This window comes from Pezoporus occidentalis, unplaced genomic scaffold (genome assembly GCF_034315485.1).
Source record: "Pezoporus occidentalis ecotype Australia unplaced genomic scaffold, CSIRO_AGI_Poc_V1 ctg172, whole genome shotgun sequence".
NCBI lineage: Eukaryota > Metazoa > Chordata > Aves > Psittaciformes > Psittacidae > Pezoporus > Pezoporus occidentalis.
In genome coordinates, this window is record NW_026913554.1 from 1,189,421 (window position 1) to 1,206,797 (window position 17,377).

The window sequence follows — 17,377 nt, forward strand, 5'->3', positions numbered from 1 at the left end:
CTGAAGCTTGCTACCCATATAAACTGCTGCAAAAGCTGCCACACCACGCTCTGTTCACGCACTCTGTTCCCTGTGCTCCCCAGGTGGTGTTTTATCCACCCAGGAATGGTGCCTGATGTATTTCCCCTAGTTCATGTTCCATTGATCTCTGTATCTATGCTGTGCTTGTTAACTTAGGTCTATATTGCAAGGGGGTGTGAAAGTAGATTGAAGAGTCTCCAGTGCCTCTTCTAGGACTGCACTTGTTATAACCAAGTACCACTGTCTTCAGTGGTTCAGGGGCAGGAATCCCTGACAGTTCTGTACTGCAAGGTACCATCCTGTTGCCACAGCACGCTGATCTGACACATATATTTGTGAAGTGAAATAACCAAGGGTCACTCATGACTCTCTTCATGACTGGAGCAGATAGAAAACGGCTGAGAATCTTTACTTACAGAACTGTGGAAAGACCCACAGGAATACTGAGGTCACTGATACATGCTCTCCTCAAGCATGCTGCTAGTGTTTATGGAGCAGGAAAGAGAAATAGGTTCCTGCCATTTTGGAAATGAAAGGTACTTGCAATGATTCTGGAGCTTCCCACTGAGAAGATAACATTTCCCATCACTGGTCCTAGCTGCCTGGCACCAGGGCTACTAAGGAGGTTCTGTGCAGTTCAGTGCAGAGTTTTGCTATTTCCACCACTTTGTGACTCTATCCCTGAGTGGGACAGAGCTATTTGTCATCTGAGCATTGTGAGCTCAGCTGTTGATTTCCTGGATGCAGTAGCTTGGTTTGTGATGCTGAAAAGAAAGTCATTTGCTTTCTCTCTGCTTTAGACCCTGTGCAAACACCAACGTGAATTCATGTGAATTCATTGCACAGACCTTCATCTTTGTCAAATGGGCTGGAGAGCAGTGACTGCTAAAATAGGAATGTCAGTGTAAACAAGTGTGTGAATTGAATACCAGAAACTATCTGAGAGGGCATTTGCCCCGAATTCATTTGCCATGGAATTAGGAAAAGTCTTTTAAGAAAGACAATAATTGGTCCAGAGCCAAAGTTTAGAAGAATCAAGAACATTTTTAACAAAGAGAAGCAGGAAGGAAGTGACAGTCAACATCTGGTTTGACAGTCACCCTGCAGCCTGTCTATGGCAGAGCATCCTCCCTGTTGAATACAGTGGGCAGCCTGCATTCCTGGCAGTAAGGGTGGAACATATACAGACCCACAAGTTCAGTATTCATATGTGACCTTGTGGTTTCTCACTGGCCTGTGGGTAAGCAGACTGTAGGAAGTGGCATGGATACACATGTACCCTACACCTCCAGTAGGAAGCGCGTAAGAATAGGGAAATCACTGCTCTTAGAAAAGAGGAACATGGGAAGTTGCACAAGTAATCATGAGAATGTGTGTGTATGTGGGGTTTAGAGCTTTTGGGGATCAGTTACTTAAAGACGTTTACAAATTTGTATCTATCTGTTGACATTTTGTGTCTGCTGTTGTGCTTTATCTCGGTTGCTGATGCTGATCCTGAATATACAGGTTATGGTTTGCCGGTTAATTACATGTGATGAATTGATTGGTAAACTGCTTAGATCCATCCTGACTAGATTTAAACCACATGAACTAAGCACATTTTCCTTCTGACAGTTTTATACCCTCTTCACTTGACATACTGATCAGCCAAAGTCAGCTCCCTGCCTGTATGCACAAAATCAAGTGTATTTTAAAGCAATGGCAAATAAAATGCATTCTCATTTTTTAACATCTGTGGTGCATTTCAGTGCTGTTCTCCAGCATGATAGCTGGGAACTTTTAAATATGTCATGTGAGGATCTCGCTGCGCTGTGAATCCAGTACCTTGTGCCTTCTAGTAGCTTATAGTTTCTATGACAGTACCAGCAAGCACATGTATGGGCCATCTTTCCAATGTAACATAGATGTTGGATGGTTTGACCCTGCTTGCAGCCTGCTGTGCATGAAAAAACATACTCAGAGGATATCTTCTACACACAATTTAGGGTTGTTCTCATTTGTAGCTGGTTTTGTGTCCTGCTCTTTTGAGACTTCAACTGATACACTTGTGCTATTGCATCCATTCCTTCCTCAGTACATCCATTCATGCCTTTTCATAGGGAGAAAGTGATGATGGAGCATGGAAAAGCAAAGGCTGTCTACCTACCTGTGTCCATTCAGAGTACGAGACCCAGTAGGGATTCTTTATCCTTACAGGTATTTATTTCTTAGGGACAAAACCTGCAAGGTTTTGAATCAAGTTGCCTTGAGCCGTGCTAGAACCGCTAGCTATGGCTATGCCTTTTGTTATTGTGACCAAGTAAAACTTTGAGCTCTGTAATGCACAGGGATTCTAACACCACCTGCTGATCCTTTCTGACCTCCAGCTCCATGGTGACAGGTCATATGCAATGCCTCCACTCAAAGCCCCATCCTCTTTTCCCGAGCAATTAGTTAACAACAGTGTTGTCAAGTTCTTCGTTGTGCTCTGGGTTACTGGGCTCAGGCTTCACATAGGGACTTGCCCAGACTGAGTCACAGATATGTTTTCTTACCATGTTTTGACTCCCTTTTGCAGGACATTGTGAGTTGGTTTAGCCCCTTGCTACTGAATGCCAACAGCACAGGCCTTTTCACACACATATTCACTTGCCAGGAAAGAACAAATAACAAAGGTGTAAGGCCAGTAGCATGTCCTGTGAAATGGCTTCAATATGTGCAAAAGGCGGTCGTTTGAGCTGGGTTGGTACTACCCTTCATCTGTTTTCATTTCCCTCTGTAAGCTTCTGTGTTGCAAGGAACATCTTGTGAAACATCCTGGCAGAGAAACTATGACAATTCCCCCATCTCCATGTGCTGTGGGGAACACCCAGGCTACAGCTTTTTATGCGTACCGGATTAGAGGCTGTGAAAGCTCTTCACCAGTGTGTGGACTACCCTAATGCAGTCTTCTGTGCAGGAGGAAGGCCGTATTTGTGGCCACATTGCTAATGTGGACTCTTGAGGAAGAGTGATACCATGGTAGAGATAATGAATCACAACGGAAGAGTCAGTCCTGGAACTGCAGGTAACCACAAAGCCTTCCTTTCTGTCCTCCTGTGGATGGAGGAGGTGAGAGACAAAGAGCTGGGATAGATAATGGGCATGGTACAGTGGCTGGCCTCAAAGCAACAGATGAGGGAACTGGGGAGGGCCCAGGCTGGGAGCAGTGACCTTTTTCCCAGAGCCAGGGGGAATGAAAGTCCAGGCAGACTATGGTCTGCCATCCTCTTCAGTGCTTTTTTCTGTAAATGATGGGACTGAAGAGTGCTATCGTATTATCATTATCCAGGTAGAACTGTCTGCATCAAGGTAGGTACAAGTCACTGCTGCAATCTCTGGTGTCTCTAAGAGCCAAGTGAGGGCTTTCCCTGGAGCTTCAAAGTGGCTGTTTTCCCTGTGGAAACAATCTCTTCTGTGTGTCTGCCTCTGCAAACACTGAGCTGGACAGTCATTCCTTTGAGTGAATATATACTATTATGTAAAAGGCCTTGGGGATAGAGTCAAAATAAAGCTGGCTGAGAAGCTCTAAAGAGAGATGAAGAAGAGGGAGGAACAGAAAGATCATCCAGTGCAAGAGAGAAGTAATGAGGGCAACAAGGAAGATGTGTTGAAGAAAAAGGAAATGTGACAGGACACAAGAAAAGAGGAGTGCAGTTTGGGAAGAGTACAGGTGGGACTGGTGATAAACAGGGAAATGAAAGAGCAGCTTCAGGGCAGCCCCTGTGTTGCCCTACTCTGTGGGTCTGACCCACTGCTAATGATGGGCAACAGGACCTGGTTACAGCATCTGTGGGCTCCCCAGCGTTGGAACAAGGATAGCAGCAGGTTGGGATATGGAGCCAACTGGGTTATCTTGCCCCCGACTCTGGGCTGGGGGATTCCCACTCACGCCTTGTGTTTTTCAGCCTCATCAGAAGAGAGACGCTGCTCCCTGCTGAACCCCTGGGTCTTCATTGCGTCTGGCCTTGCCATCAAAACCGCCATTGTAACCATCTGCCTTGGTGGGTTCCAGGCCCTGCTAATTCCCCTGGGATGAAGGAGGCAGTTGACTGCCTTTTGTCAGGTGGAAAACCAATACCCTAGCCTTTCTGCCTGCAGGCATTTATGCCCTTTGCCAAAGCAGCCTGTTCTGCTGCCCCACTCCCACCTCTGTCCTCTTACTCAGGGAGCAGGGTCCCTTCAACAGTTCAGGTTTATTCCCTGGCAGGGCCTTCCCACTGCTCCTCTCACTTTGCCTCCTGCCTTAATAAAGCCAGTCCTGGACAAAACCAGCTCCCACCAAGAGCTGAGAAGTCTCTTTAGTGTCAGGCAGTAACTGAGCAGGTTCCCTGAGGGCCAGCTCTTGGATGCTGGCTCTCCTGAGCTGTTCTCTCTCTCAGAGCTCCATGTGACAATATTGAAACCAAGGAGCCAGTGTGATGTTCTGGGAAATACTGGTACCAGGCTGCCCATAATTTAGCAGGGTGGGGGTGAATCCATCCAAATGCTCCAGCCACACTGCCTGACTGACCGAAAGGGAACTCCTTTGCTTGCACTGTCCTGGAGTTTCACTCTGCTCCGTGATGACTCTTCTGTGGTTTTTCTTAACCCCCTTAGGTGAAGCGTTAACGCTCAACAGCGTTAAGGCCTTCTTGATGAGGGTAAAAGCTCTAACGCTGCAGTGCTTGGGAAGATTTACCAGGGAATTTGTATTAATATTCCACCATTATTAAGTTTATCCCATGACTTCTTTGACCCTTTCATGGCCTCATCCTCAAAGGATGTCTAAGCTGATTTTGTCAGCTGGGAAAATGAGTCTCTCAGCCAGCAGAGCCGAGAGGAGCTCATCCAGTCGATGCCCGCTCAAAGGAAGGAGTGACCACTAGAGGGAGAAACAGCCCGCTGTTTCTCATCTCCTTTCTTATCCGCTTTTCTCATCTCACTCAATACCCATTTCTGAGGCTGTTAACACGGAGTCTCCGTGGTACAGCCAGAAGATGGAGGATAGGACAGGTTGCTTATGGATGAGGACAAAAAGATGACAGTATCACTTTCTTTCTCTTTCTTCTCTTCCCAGTTGTTTTCCTTCATGGAGACTATGGCCAGTACATGACTCTGGTCCAGAATGCTACAGAGTGGCGCTGCATCCCCAGCGTATCTGGAGGCATAGGTGAGTGATGCTAAGAGCTTCCTAAGCAACTCTAAGAAACTCACCAAAATTTACTCTGGTTTCAGTTAGCCTTTGAGTTTGGGAATGTGATTGTCAGGCAGAGCTGGACTGTTTTAAAGAAGGAAGCTTGAGAACTGAGGGACGAGAATGCTGTATTGCCGGTTTTCTTAGGATGCTATAGAAACCTATTCTGGACCAGTGGAGGAGTGTGGCTTCTTCCAGACCTACTTCTGGCTACTCTTCCTACTCTTCTCCTCTCACTGGCCCTCACACAAGTCCTCAACTGCTATTCCAGTTCACTGATCTAGCTGGAAGTGCTCCATCCCTTTGTAAGGGCTGATTCAATCCAGCTCCTCTCCTTGTGCTGGCTCACTGCCTGTTCACACAAGCATCATGTTCAGTGTGAGGGACAGAGTGGTAAGAGGATGTTGTTATGCAAGTTAGGGTTGGAATAGTTAGGGTTGGAACTAGATGATGTTAAGGTCCTTTCCAACCCTAACTATTCTATGACTCTGTGATTCTATGAAGTTAGAGTAATGGAGAGCTGGGCTGCAACCACACATGAAATGACAGCAATGGCAAGTGCTTGAATTCTTGCAGTGCGAATTCCCCAACTCAGTTTGGGATCTGTTCTCATGTAGCCTCATGATTTGAGAGAATATATCTGTGTATTTCTGATCCATGATGTAGCTTTCTGGAAATGAGGCAGATCTCTAGGAAAGCCTGGCTAGTCTAAGGAACTGTCTGGGGTGGCAAGGCTGTCAGAGCAGTTCATTGTACATGTCTGTCAGTCTGCATGAGTTGAGAGCTAAACACTTGGACAACACTTCTCTGATGGAAGTGTTCCTAGAGGAACATGAGCCAACTACTTCCCATCTTGCTTCCTCAAGAATGCTAAGGCAGAAACTGTGTCTCTCACCAATCAGGGGTTGCATGGACACTGCAGAACAGATAGAGAAAGGGAAAGACACTTCAGGCAGGGGACTTGAGACAGAAACCTCTCAGGCTGTTTATAACTTTACATGTGGAGCATGGAAGAGAGCATTTACCCTCTGTCCAGACTAAAGGTGTGGTTCAAATGCCTCCCCCAGCATCTGGGACCCTTCATTGAGCTCATGGAGCTGAAGGACTTGGTTTGAAAGGTCCTGTTTGAAAGCAGGATTTTCTCCCCACAGAGGAGAGCTGGGCATGCTGCCCGAAGGGCTGGAAACACTTCGAAGGAAGCTGCTACTACCTCTCAGGTGATATGATGTCCTGGGCTGATAGCGAGCAGAACTGCACTGGGATGGGCTCTCACCTGGTGGTGATCAACAGCGAAGCAGAGCAGGTATGTGCAGGGCTGAGAGGGGGGCACAGCAGCCAGAGCCGCAATGTCAGCATGGGAGGGGACTCAGTCCCTCTTTGTCCTGCAAGGGAGGGGGCATGGATGTCCTCTGTGCATCCCTTCAGCACCAGCTCCCTTCGGCCACCAGCCCCCTTCTGCCACCAGCCCCACTCCACAGGGACTCCTGCCACCTCCCTCTGCTCAGTCCTGTATCTCATGGACATTGCACTCTCCCTCATTTCCAGGATTTCCTCTTCAACTTGGTGAAAGGAGTATTTTCTAACACCTATGAAACAAAATACTACATAGGCTTAACTGCTTACAAACCCGGGCAATGGCAGTGGGTGGATCAGACTCCATACGATATGACAACCACGTGAGTATCCTGGGGGAGTGAGGAAGGTTCCTGTATGTAATTCACAACCCTCAGTCTAAGTGACCAATACACTGTGTAAGGCAGGTATGTGCCAGAGGGGGATTTCTGTCTCCAACTGCATTGTAAGTCAGAAAACTCAACTACTTTTCCAGTCAAAACTATGACTCCTGATCTCTCTTACAGTAAACTTCCCCTTTCTCTTCCGCAACTGTTTGAGGTGACCTCACCCCTGCTGTCATGCATGCAAATACATTCCCAATAGAGGAACTTTCTTTTACAGGTTCTGGAAACCCGGGGAACCCAATTTACTCTTTGCAGAAAAATGTGCTGCAATTCACGTCAAGGGAAACAGAGACCCCAACACTTACAGTAACTGGAATAACGTCCTGTGCTTCACAAGCTGCTATCGAATTTGTGAACTGCCAGTCAAATCTGTCTGAGGAAGGAAACTCCACTTTGGTTGAAGGAGCTGAAGGAGCACCTTTGAGAAAGGGCAGCTCCCACGATACCTGATGAAAAGCTGGCCTGAGCTCACACAAATGCTTCATCTTGCCATGCAGGGTGAGCAAGCCTGCTACAGAATCTCAGATCTGATGGACATCAGTTCCCCTCCTGTGCCCCTGCGTCTCTTTCCAAGATGGAGATCAGTCCTGGATGAAAATGCTCAGGCTGATGTCAAGGACCTACTGTGACCCTTTTCGCAGTCCTCCTTCACAGATGAGTGCCCTGATCCTCCAGCATTTTCCTTGACTCCTGTCCAGTCAATGATGTGGAAAAGGCCCTCTCTGTTCCATGGAAGGATACTGGCCCTAAGAGTCACTGGAGCAGAATTTTAAAGAAGAGCATGCAGTGGAGCATGCTTGGCCCACCCCTGAAGGGATCAGTTATTCATGGTTCACCTTTAATGTTTCCTTCTTCCTTCAGCAGGTTCTGCATTGATAAGTTAAAAACCCCACAGCAGTAAATGTTAAATCCATTCAATGCACGAGGCTGTCTTCTGACAAGTCCCATCACTCTACCAACCTAGCCTTCTCCCTGCATGAGGGTTCTAACTTTTCAGTGTGTTTGATACCTCCAGGTGAGAATATTACTGTGAGTGTGCTGGAGTGGCCAGGAGCAGGAAAAATCCAGTGTTCATCTGCAGAGCATGTGAGAAAGGCTCTGAACACTTGTGGAGAATCAGGGAAGCAACAGAGCAGGCTGTGCAGTAGTCAGTGCCAACAACTTTTTGCTCAGCTTGTAGCAGAAAGGAGATGGATTTTGGAGATCCTACTGAGATATGTGGCAGGAGTAAGCTTGACAATGAAAGGGAGAGAAAGCAATCAAATATCACATGAAGGATAAAAGCCAGAGTTTCCCCAGGAGGGATTTATAACGTGAGAAAAAGGTAGAAGACCCCTGTAAGAGGCATCACTGTAAATCAAACACACAGAAGTCTTGAGCTTGCTCTGCTTCCCTCAAATTCCCCACACCTCTGTCTGTATATTCTTCCTTTTCATCAATGATATCCATGCTTCTTGAAGAGCTGGGAGTTTCCAGTTTGTGACTAAAAATACAACCTGAAAAAACAGTTATGATCTATTATTTTTTAAATTCATCTAAAATCTGAGCACAAATTTGTGTCATCTTCATAAGAAGTGATTTGCCAGGTTTCTGTTTTAGCCACGGGACCAAAAGCTCGGCTTTTACAAGGTCTTGGCCTCCTATTTTCTAAAGTTGCTGGGATCTTTTCACAACGGAGCAAACTTTGTTGTCCTGTCCAACATAGCAGCAAACAAAAACATTGCAATGGACTTCTCTTTTCAGTTTCCCCCAGCTCATTTATGGAAACCACAGCATCAGGGTTTTGAGGAAGAAGAAGGGTTAGATAAGACACAGTGATTAATGTATTACAGAAAATCTTAGAGGCAGCTGCAGTTCTAGCTCCTGGGAGAGCAGAGCAAAGCTCACACCTTAAGACTGGTTTGCAAGAAAATGTAACTAGCTAGAAACAGTCTCCGTGTCCCATATTTGGAACACAGTTGTTCCTGAGATGTCCTGACAAAAGAGGGATCTTGGGAGATGATATTGGGTTTGTCTGCAGAATCACTGAAGGAAAGTTCCTCCAGTTCCTGTTTGTTCCTGTATGCAGACACACGCACACACACACAGAGTATGAACCCATTCTTTTACATTAGTTGTACAATACAGTAAATGCATGTCCCTTATTTGTGTGTCCACTGTTGAAGGATAGGTGGTGAAACTCTGGGTAAGAGTTTCAGTTGTGTGTCTGAGCAAAGTCCATCCCAATAGCAGCACTCAGGTTTTAGGCAGGGATGGACTCCACACACAGTACATGTTTGCACAGATGTAGAATAAAGCAAGAACTTTCCTCTTACTGTATTCTTCAATATGGATTTATCTGACAGATGTGCCTTTCTTCAGCTTATAAGAAACAAGCATTAAGTCTCAAGTTTGTCTGGGTTCAAGATGCAGCATGTGTCACAGCAAGACGATACAAGACTGTATGTCAGGTATAGTGCTTTCAGAAAGCTTCAGAAGGGCAATCCCTGCATTGAGCCATGAGGTTGGCTGGAAAGGACAAAAAGTTTATCAGATTAGCATACTTCATGGTAACATCTGCAGTCCTTGTTTACAGGGGGACACCCTGGCCACATCCCAACTGCCTGTTAGAGCAAGACTTAGATGCTTACCACTCCTTGACACATTAACTTTTCCTTTGGAAAGGAACTCAAGTCTGAGGATAGGAAAGGAGCTACAGTGACATTCACTTCTGAGGATACTTATACTGAAAACATGGTCTGACTGCAGAAAAAAAAAACAAATAAAACTGTGGTGGTTCAAACTTGAGCTAGCTTCTGGTTTTCCTCAAGAAACCCTGTGATGCCCAGTCTTTGAGATGCTATTTTCAGCTGGGAAAACATCAGAAGAGCCATATTGGAAAGACATCCTATGAATATACCTCATTCCCCTGCATATTGCCTCTTTTTGCAGAGGAAAGCACAGCCAGTTCTCCCCACTCCCTCAATCTTGCTCTTCAAGCCTTAGAAATTCCCCGGTGGGAATCTTGTTATGGAGTAAGTGGAGCTATGCCCTGTTGGTTTTGTCCCACCTGCTCAGATACCAGCCCAGGTAGAAAGAGAAGTTGTTTTCCTTTCTGCTGCTGGCAAGCACTATGTCTACGGATGGCATCATCAGACATATCAAGGATGAGGGGGTCATTAAGAGCAGCCAACATGGCTTTACCAAGGGGAAGTCATGTTTGACCAACCTTATAGCCTTCTATGAGCAAGTAACTAGGTGGCTGGATGATGGTAGAGCGGAAGATGTGTTTTTTCTTGATTTCAGTAAGGCATTTGATACTGTCTCCCACAGCATCCTCATAGATAAGCTAAGGAAGTGTGGGCTTGATGATCAGGTAGTGAGGTGGATCAAGAACTGGTTAGAAGGAAGAAGGCAGAGAGTTGTGGTCAATGGGGCAGAATCTAGCTGGAGGTCTGTGACTAGTGGAGTCCCTCAGGGGTCGGTTCTGGGACCAGTGCTGTTTAATATTTTCATCAACGATTTAGATGAGGGAACTGAGTGTACCCTCAGCAAGTTCGCTGATGATACTAAACTGGGAGGAGTGGCTGACACACCAGAGGGCTGTGTTGCCATTCAGCGAGACCTGGACAGGCTGGAGAGTTGGGTGGGGAGAAACTTGATGAAATTCAACAAGGGCAAGTGTAGAGTCTTGCATCTGGGGAAGAACAACCGCATGTACCAGTACAGGTTGGGGGCTGACCTGCTGGACAGTAGTGAAGGGGAAAGGGACCTGGGGGTCCTGGTGGACAGGAGGATGACCATGAGCCAACAATGTGCCCTTGTGGCTAAGAAGGCCAATGGCATCCGAGGGTGCATCAGAAAGGGTGTGGGTAGTAGGTCAAGAGAGGTTCTCCTACCCCTCTACTCTGCCTTGGTGAGGCCGCATCTGGAATATTGTGTCCAGTTCTGGGCCCCTCAGTTCAAGGAGGACAGGGAATTGCTTGATAGAGTCCAGCGCAGAGCTACAACGATGATTAAGGGAATGGAACATCTCTGTTATGAGGAGAGGCTGAGGGAGCTGGGTCTCTTTAGCTTGGAGAAGAGGAGGCTGAGGGGTGACCTCATCAATGTTTACAAATATGTAAAGGGTGAGTGTCAGGATGATGGAGCTAGGTTTTTTTCAGTGATGTCCAGTGATAGGACAAGGGGCAATGGGTGTAAACTGGAGCATAGGAGGTTCCATGTGAACATCAGGAAAAATTTCTTTACTGTGAGAGTGACAGAGCACTGGAACAGGTTGCCCAGGGGGGTTGTGGAGTCTCCTACGTTGGAGATATTCAAGGCCCGCCTGGACAAGTTCCTGTGTGATGTACTCTAGGTTACCCTGCTCTTGCAGGAGGGTTGGACTGGGTGACCTTTTGAGGTCCCTTCCAACCCTTAGGATTCTGTGATTCTATGATTCTGTGATGAGATGGAAAGAAACGTCAGGCATTACCAGGGAAAGAAAGAGAAGCAAAAATGGGAAAGAGACAGGACTGCATTCTGCTTTCAGAAAACATCTCAGCAAACTAGCTGAGGGCAGTCTTCCATGCCAAGTTAATGCAGCAACACTTTCTGCTCTCTGCAGTTTGATATCCATTCAGAAGATATAGAAAAGGACAAGAAGAAGAAAAATAAAAGGAGAAAAAACCTTTCTCTGTTAACTTCTGTAGATAGCCCTGTGTGCTCTGTCAGTGCTATATGCAAAAGTGCCATGGGTCATCTCCCTCAGGAGGACCCTTGCTGGTTCATCTTCTTTCTTTCTGTGCTGGCTGTTGGGAAGCCATTCTACTGCACAACACTGTTCACATAGTCAGAGAAGGAAGGAAAACTGAGGGTAGTGGGTAAGGTTGGGATGAGTGTGCTGAAGGACAGATCAATGTCGTCATTTCCTCCTGCCTAAAAAGTGGCTGATGTGGAAGCCATATAATGTGGCTACACCGCAGAGCCAAAGCATTATGAGTCATTCCAAAATTGAGAGACTGTTTCGTAGCTCTGAAAAGCAAGTGGTGGCTTCCTGTTTCTAGAGTGCTGTGGGTTTTGCTGAGGTTTCTGGCCATCCCTCCACAGCTACTGATATCACCAAAGAGTTATTAAAGTAAATGTAAGCAGTGGATGAAAACTGTCCAAGTAACAGACACTATCGCACTCTTAATGGGAGTGTAGCAACCCTGCTCTTGGTAGTTCCAAACAATGGAGTTATTGATGACTTGTATCCACATGAGAACAAGCACTTCTACTTCCTCCACAAGCATTCAAGTACCCTACAGAAAACAAACATAATTCCATGAGGGAAGCTCTTGTTTATGCCGAATCAATGCATGTACTGCAATTGCAACCCTGTTCTGTCCAGATGCCTACCCATGCCTGTGGACTAGGCTAGAAGTTCAGGCAGTTCTGGCAGGAAGCAGGCAGTATGTATCACTAGAACAAAGCAGTCTGTGTAGTTCTAGCTCTCCTGCAACTGATATGTAGCAAGGCAACCACAGAGCCACCACTGCCATTTGCATTTCTTCTGGCAAAGCCATATGAGCAGAACTTCCCATATTTCTGCTAGGCATGTGGGTTGAGTGGTGGTAGAACACTGCGGGCTCCATGCAGGTGCAACAGTGCTGGCATGGTGTAGAGCACCGGGGACTTCAGTCATACTGGTGGTGTCCCAGAACAGCTGAGTTATTGAAGCCCATCTACCAAAGCAGTACAGAGCCGAGGTGCTAACCTGCTGCTGTGGTTCCCTTTTGGATCTCCTAGACAGACTCTTGTTAAGTGGAAGTTTCTTAAAAGTGGCCTTTAGGTACTCTCTTTGTTGGGGTCACCTCTGCCTCAGGGGACAATTCTCTTCTGTTAAGGAACTGAGGCCCCCATCTGCCAACCTCATGCATCATTCAGGCAAGTTTGCCGTTTGCCAGGGGTGGTATTTATGATATGGAAATATTGCTGATGCTTGTCCTTCCCTCAGACTATTACTCCCTGCTTCTCTTCCATGTGGGCAACAATCAATACTCCTGGAGGAGACCTGGAGCACATCAAACACGACTACATGGCTTAGGGGTCAAGGGCATGAGAGCCCAAGTGATATTCTCCTTGATCCTGTCAGTGATGGGGAAGGGCCTGAGGAGGAGTGGATGGATCCTGTGGGTCAACAACTAGTTGTGCAGCTGGTGCTGGTGTTTTGCACTAAGAAATGCTATTTCATTATGATCCCAGTAAGAGAGGCATTCAGGCTGTAAAGTACCATTTAAAATGCTAGTAACCAGAGGTAACACTATAAAGAAAGAGTGGATACTGTAGATATTCCTATGTCCCTTCTGATACTGGGAACCTCGAGTTGTGCAGCACTGAATGGTTCTACAAACAGGTCACAGGACACTGAGCAGATCCTATCTCTGCAAGGGTTACCTCATTTTGCTTCTCTAAATTCTTATAGGACTTTATTACAAGGAAAAGAATTCTACTCATCATTTTTTCTGTACAATGAGAAGGTGCTCCCATGGGTAGCTCTTGCTGCAGCCTTAGGCCCCACAAGTTCAATCCATCCAATAGTGAGCTGCTTGGCAGCTAACAGACTGATCATTTCCTTTCAGCCCAGTTCCAATCTCTGTGGGGACAGTGTTCTCACAGGAGAATGGATAATCGGTACATAAATTCTGAATAATCCTGAAAGATACAGCAAGGCCATGAGAGGCCCAAGGAAGCTTAAGCAAGCAAGACAAGAAGAAGCTGGATTTCACTGAGTTAATGAGAACTGTGGACTGTTGGCAAGCTTTCAAGGTCAAGTTCTCACCTGTGCTTAACCAAGTATATGTTAGCCACTAAGGGTCTTCAAGACATGTATCCAATCATCATATGCCAAATCACTGTAAGTGCATGTAAGAAACAGTATTTAAGGGGTTAAGGCTTTGTAATAAACGGCTTTTTGCCTGATCATATTGATCTCTGACTGACTCCATATATATTCTGCAGCAAACCTCTTCGTTTTTTTTTTTTTGCCTTGTGCTCACCAAACCTCACCAGTTTGCTGAGGTTCAATACCCAGCCTCAGAGCCATAAAGGCTTTGTTTCCAGTGCCCAGGCAAGGCATCTCTACAGGGGATGGAAGGGAGGAAGGACTGCAAGGGTCTGGCAAGCCAAGAAGGGAACCTACCTGAAAGGAAAAGAAGGGAGGGGGCACTGTAAGGTGAGCCATTCACATTTCAGAAGAACAGGGATTGGAAACGTCTGGCAAGCTGTGCCAGATGAGTCCATGTCATGCACTGTTGACATGACCTTCCATGCAAACCCATGCCAAAAAAAGGCAGCTGAGTCCCTTCCCAGAGCTGGGCCAGGGCCTCCCCATGGCACAGCTGTATGCAGAGGTTCCATGTTGTGTGTTGGTGTCAGTTGGTCAGGGCAACCTTGCAGAACCTGTCAGCTGGTGGAGGACAGGCTCTGCTCCACAGCTAGTCTCCAGGCTGAGCTGGGAAGAGTCAGACTCGCTGCCTGGGATGTCCCTGGCTAAGGTAAGCACATCCACCCTTCTCCCTTGGCTTTCTTCAGAGAAGAGACATCCTCAACAGCTGACTGCACTCGCACCTAGTGACAGTTCAGCCAACACAACCCAAGGCTCCATTGCTGGAAATGCCCCCAGCTCTCACCTGTGTGAGGACATTTACCTCCTCCCCCAGAGTTTTCCTTCTGGATCAAAACTGCCATTGATAAACAAGTCTTCTGCAGGATTTGAGGGGAGGTGAGGTTGTCATGCTACCTTCTCAGGGGAACAGAAGGAAATGCTGCCCTCAATGAGGCAGGTAACTAACAAGGCAAGAATGTTCAGGTGCAGCACTGATATTCATAATAGACCCTTCCAGGTATGTAATGTCCAGCTCCTGATGACAAGTTCCTCACTGGGGAAGGACTGAAGAGGATTCATGGGGAGCAAAGCCTACTCAGCTTGGTACCAGACCTTCCACAGTGCCTGTTTTTCCTTTGCCTTTCAATGCAGACCTTACTTACCTTCCAAAATTTCATCCAGAAACAAAAAGATTCAGGGATATTCACACCAATGTTCCAAATGATTACATGGGAGCAGGGTTTGGCTGCTAGTATCCTCATGAGTGACGACGTTAATATTGTGGAAAATATCAGGTCCCATTCTACCTGTCAGTATAAGAAACATCTCCTTTGTCTACAGTATCATCCACCTCTTGGTGGTGTTTTTGATCCCATTCATCCTCATTATCTTCTTCCACCAGGAGGTCACCAAGTACTTTTGGATAATAGGCACTGACAGCAGGGCTTTCAGGAAGAGAATCATTATTGTCCCAGGAAGAAAAGTGAAAGCCATCAGGACTGAACTTCATGTTAAACTCTGTGTTTCTCCTCTTCTGGCTCCCCTTCTATGTGGTGAGGCACCTGCAAGAAACTGACTACAAAAGGAGCCCCCTTGTGACATACTGGATACCTTCCTGTATCAGCAAGGGACAGGGCAGAGACCTAGAAATACAGCCATGGGGAGAAGAAATAGTGTGCTGTTTCACACCTGCACCAGGATGGATTGAATGGAAACTCTAGCTATTTAATATATGCTTTCTATCACCTCAGTGAAGTGACTGGCTGATCTAAACCCATTTTTCTGGCAGTCAAGAACAGGTCAAAATAGCCACCATGTAGAATTTTCTGCTGTCAGTTAGAGCTGAATGTCAGGGTCCTGAGTGCACCAAAAGGCCATGAATCATACCAAACCAGCTCTGCGAATTCCTCACCGAGATCACCCATTGAAGGTTGTTTCCTTTCCTCTGTGCTGGTCAAACCGCAGCTGCTGAGCCCTGAGTTCTCGGAGTAGGAATAGGCAAAACCAGGCCACTGGGGGCAGAGCAGCTTTATGGCCACATGCGTTTTAGTGCCTGCTGGATGAGAAAGGCCCCACCTCAATAATGTAAAAACAGACTTGGAATAAGCAGTCTGTTGGCCTGGAAGTCGGACAACCTATCCAGAACAGAAGGATGAGAGAAAAAGGGCATGGTAGAGACCATAAATACCAGAGGTGGCTTGCTGTGGAGACTCGTCTCCCTCCCCAGACCCAGTGCTGCCTGTCAGAGAAGTGCGCTCTTGGTCACAAGCAGCAAGAAAGCCTGTGAGGGTGCAAGACAATGCCCACACACCATGTGGCCATCTCTGGACTTGGAGTTACAGCCAGCCCACACACCATGTGGCCATGGAGTTGGAGTTGGACTTGGAGTTACAGCCACCCATGTGCTTCAGTTGGGAGGAGCCCGTAGGAGGGAGATTCAGTTGGAATTTGCGCTGTCATGCAAAGTCATCTGTTATGGTTTAAGCCACCTGCCACCAGGCCTTTAACACTTCAACACCAGGCACTGCCTCCTGCTACTAGGGTCAAGCATTTCCTCTCAGACCACAGAGGTCCCTGACTTACTCGTGTCCCCTTCCACAGCCCAATGATAGCCATGTCCTTCACCTCTGAAGCTGCTCCTGTTTGACACATCCTTGAACCTCTCCTCTATGTGAGCATTCTGGGACATCCTAAAGCACAGCTAAAAATACATCTCCACTGACAGTCTCTAAACTGCTTCCTCTCTTCTACAGTATTAACATCAATGAAATTGTTCTTCTGTATTTCCACACTGTTCTCCACAGAGCAGTTTAATCCACCATGCAGCTCAGGACCCTGTTACTTGGTTTTGATGTGCTGTGGGAATTTCAGGGAGCTCTGTTTCAAAACCACATTTGTTGGAAAAATGCCTCTTTATGAGGTAGCTTAAGATTAATCCCTTGGCTACACTTAAATTTTTGTGGGATAATTTCTTCTCTTTTGCAGTCACACATGTATGTTTATTTCAAACAATGGGGCATTCAAGTACACTATTTAATCCCACACTGGTCATGGGAATGCTTTTGGACTCCCAGGAGCTGGATCCAAGTTTAGAAACTGTACACCCCACACATACCTTTTACATTCTGCAGAAGCAGCAACACCTTTTGACTGATTCTGTGCCTGACCCTGTATTTTCCCATGTAAGGAACAGCAGTAGGCCATGCACCACAGCTCTCTTATGTTTTAGGTACATTTATCAACCATTACATGAGCTGGAACATATTCCATTTTGCTTGGGTTTATTCACAGCCAATTTGGTGAAGCCATATCCCTTACCAACACCAAAGACCATGCACCTGCCAAGTCGTCTTGGTGACACCCAACACTGCTCCGTTATACCTCTTGGTCATCCTATTTAACTTTGTGCCTTCCACCGCTTTTGGTAATCTCAGTCAACCACATGTCAATTTACTATATGAAGGCTGTAGCATAGTCATAGTCTGTCTACATCAGTGCACACATCAGTTCCATACCTAAGCTCATACACTGGCATTCTATGGATCACAGAGTTGCCATAGTTTGTATTTCAGTTTCATCTGTGTAGAGGATCTT

The 17,377-nt window shown here is 46.5% G+C and overlaps 1 protein-coding gene and 1 long non-coding RNA gene across 3 annotated transcripts; both read left to right on the forward strand.

Moving 5' to 3' along the window:
* The first annotated feature begins 59 nt into the window (after positions 1-59).
* LOC134161364 (C-type lectin domain family 4 member E-like) lies at positions 60-8,472 on the forward strand. 2 transcript variants are annotated; one of them, XM_062614105.1, is made up of 6 exons: positions 2,204-3,067; positions 3,948-4,043; positions 5,099-5,191; positions 6,367-6,518; positions 6,761-6,891; positions 7,172-8,472. In XM_062614105.1, the coding sequence occupies exons 1-6, from the start codon at positions 3,019-3,021 to the stop codon at positions 7,329-7,331; spliced, it is 681 nt and encodes a 226-aa protein (XP_062470089.1). In that variant the 5' UTR covers positions 2,204-3,018; the 3' UTR covers positions 7,332-8,472. The 2 variants fall into 2 exon arrangements, with proteins under 2 accessions (XP_062470090.1, XP_062470089.1); XM_062614106.1 differs by lacking the exon at positions 3,948-4,043 and having other exon boundaries at positions 60-3,067.
* Positions 8,473-9,174: 702 nt separating this feature from the next.
* On the forward strand, positions 9,175-9,741 carry LOC134161366 (uncharacterized). Its single transcript, XR_009963953.1, has 2 exons — positions 9,175-9,404; positions 9,530-9,741. It is a non-coding gene; the product is annotated as an uncharacterized LOC134161366 (long non-coding RNA).
* Positions 9,742-17,377: the final 7,636 nt, after the last annotated feature.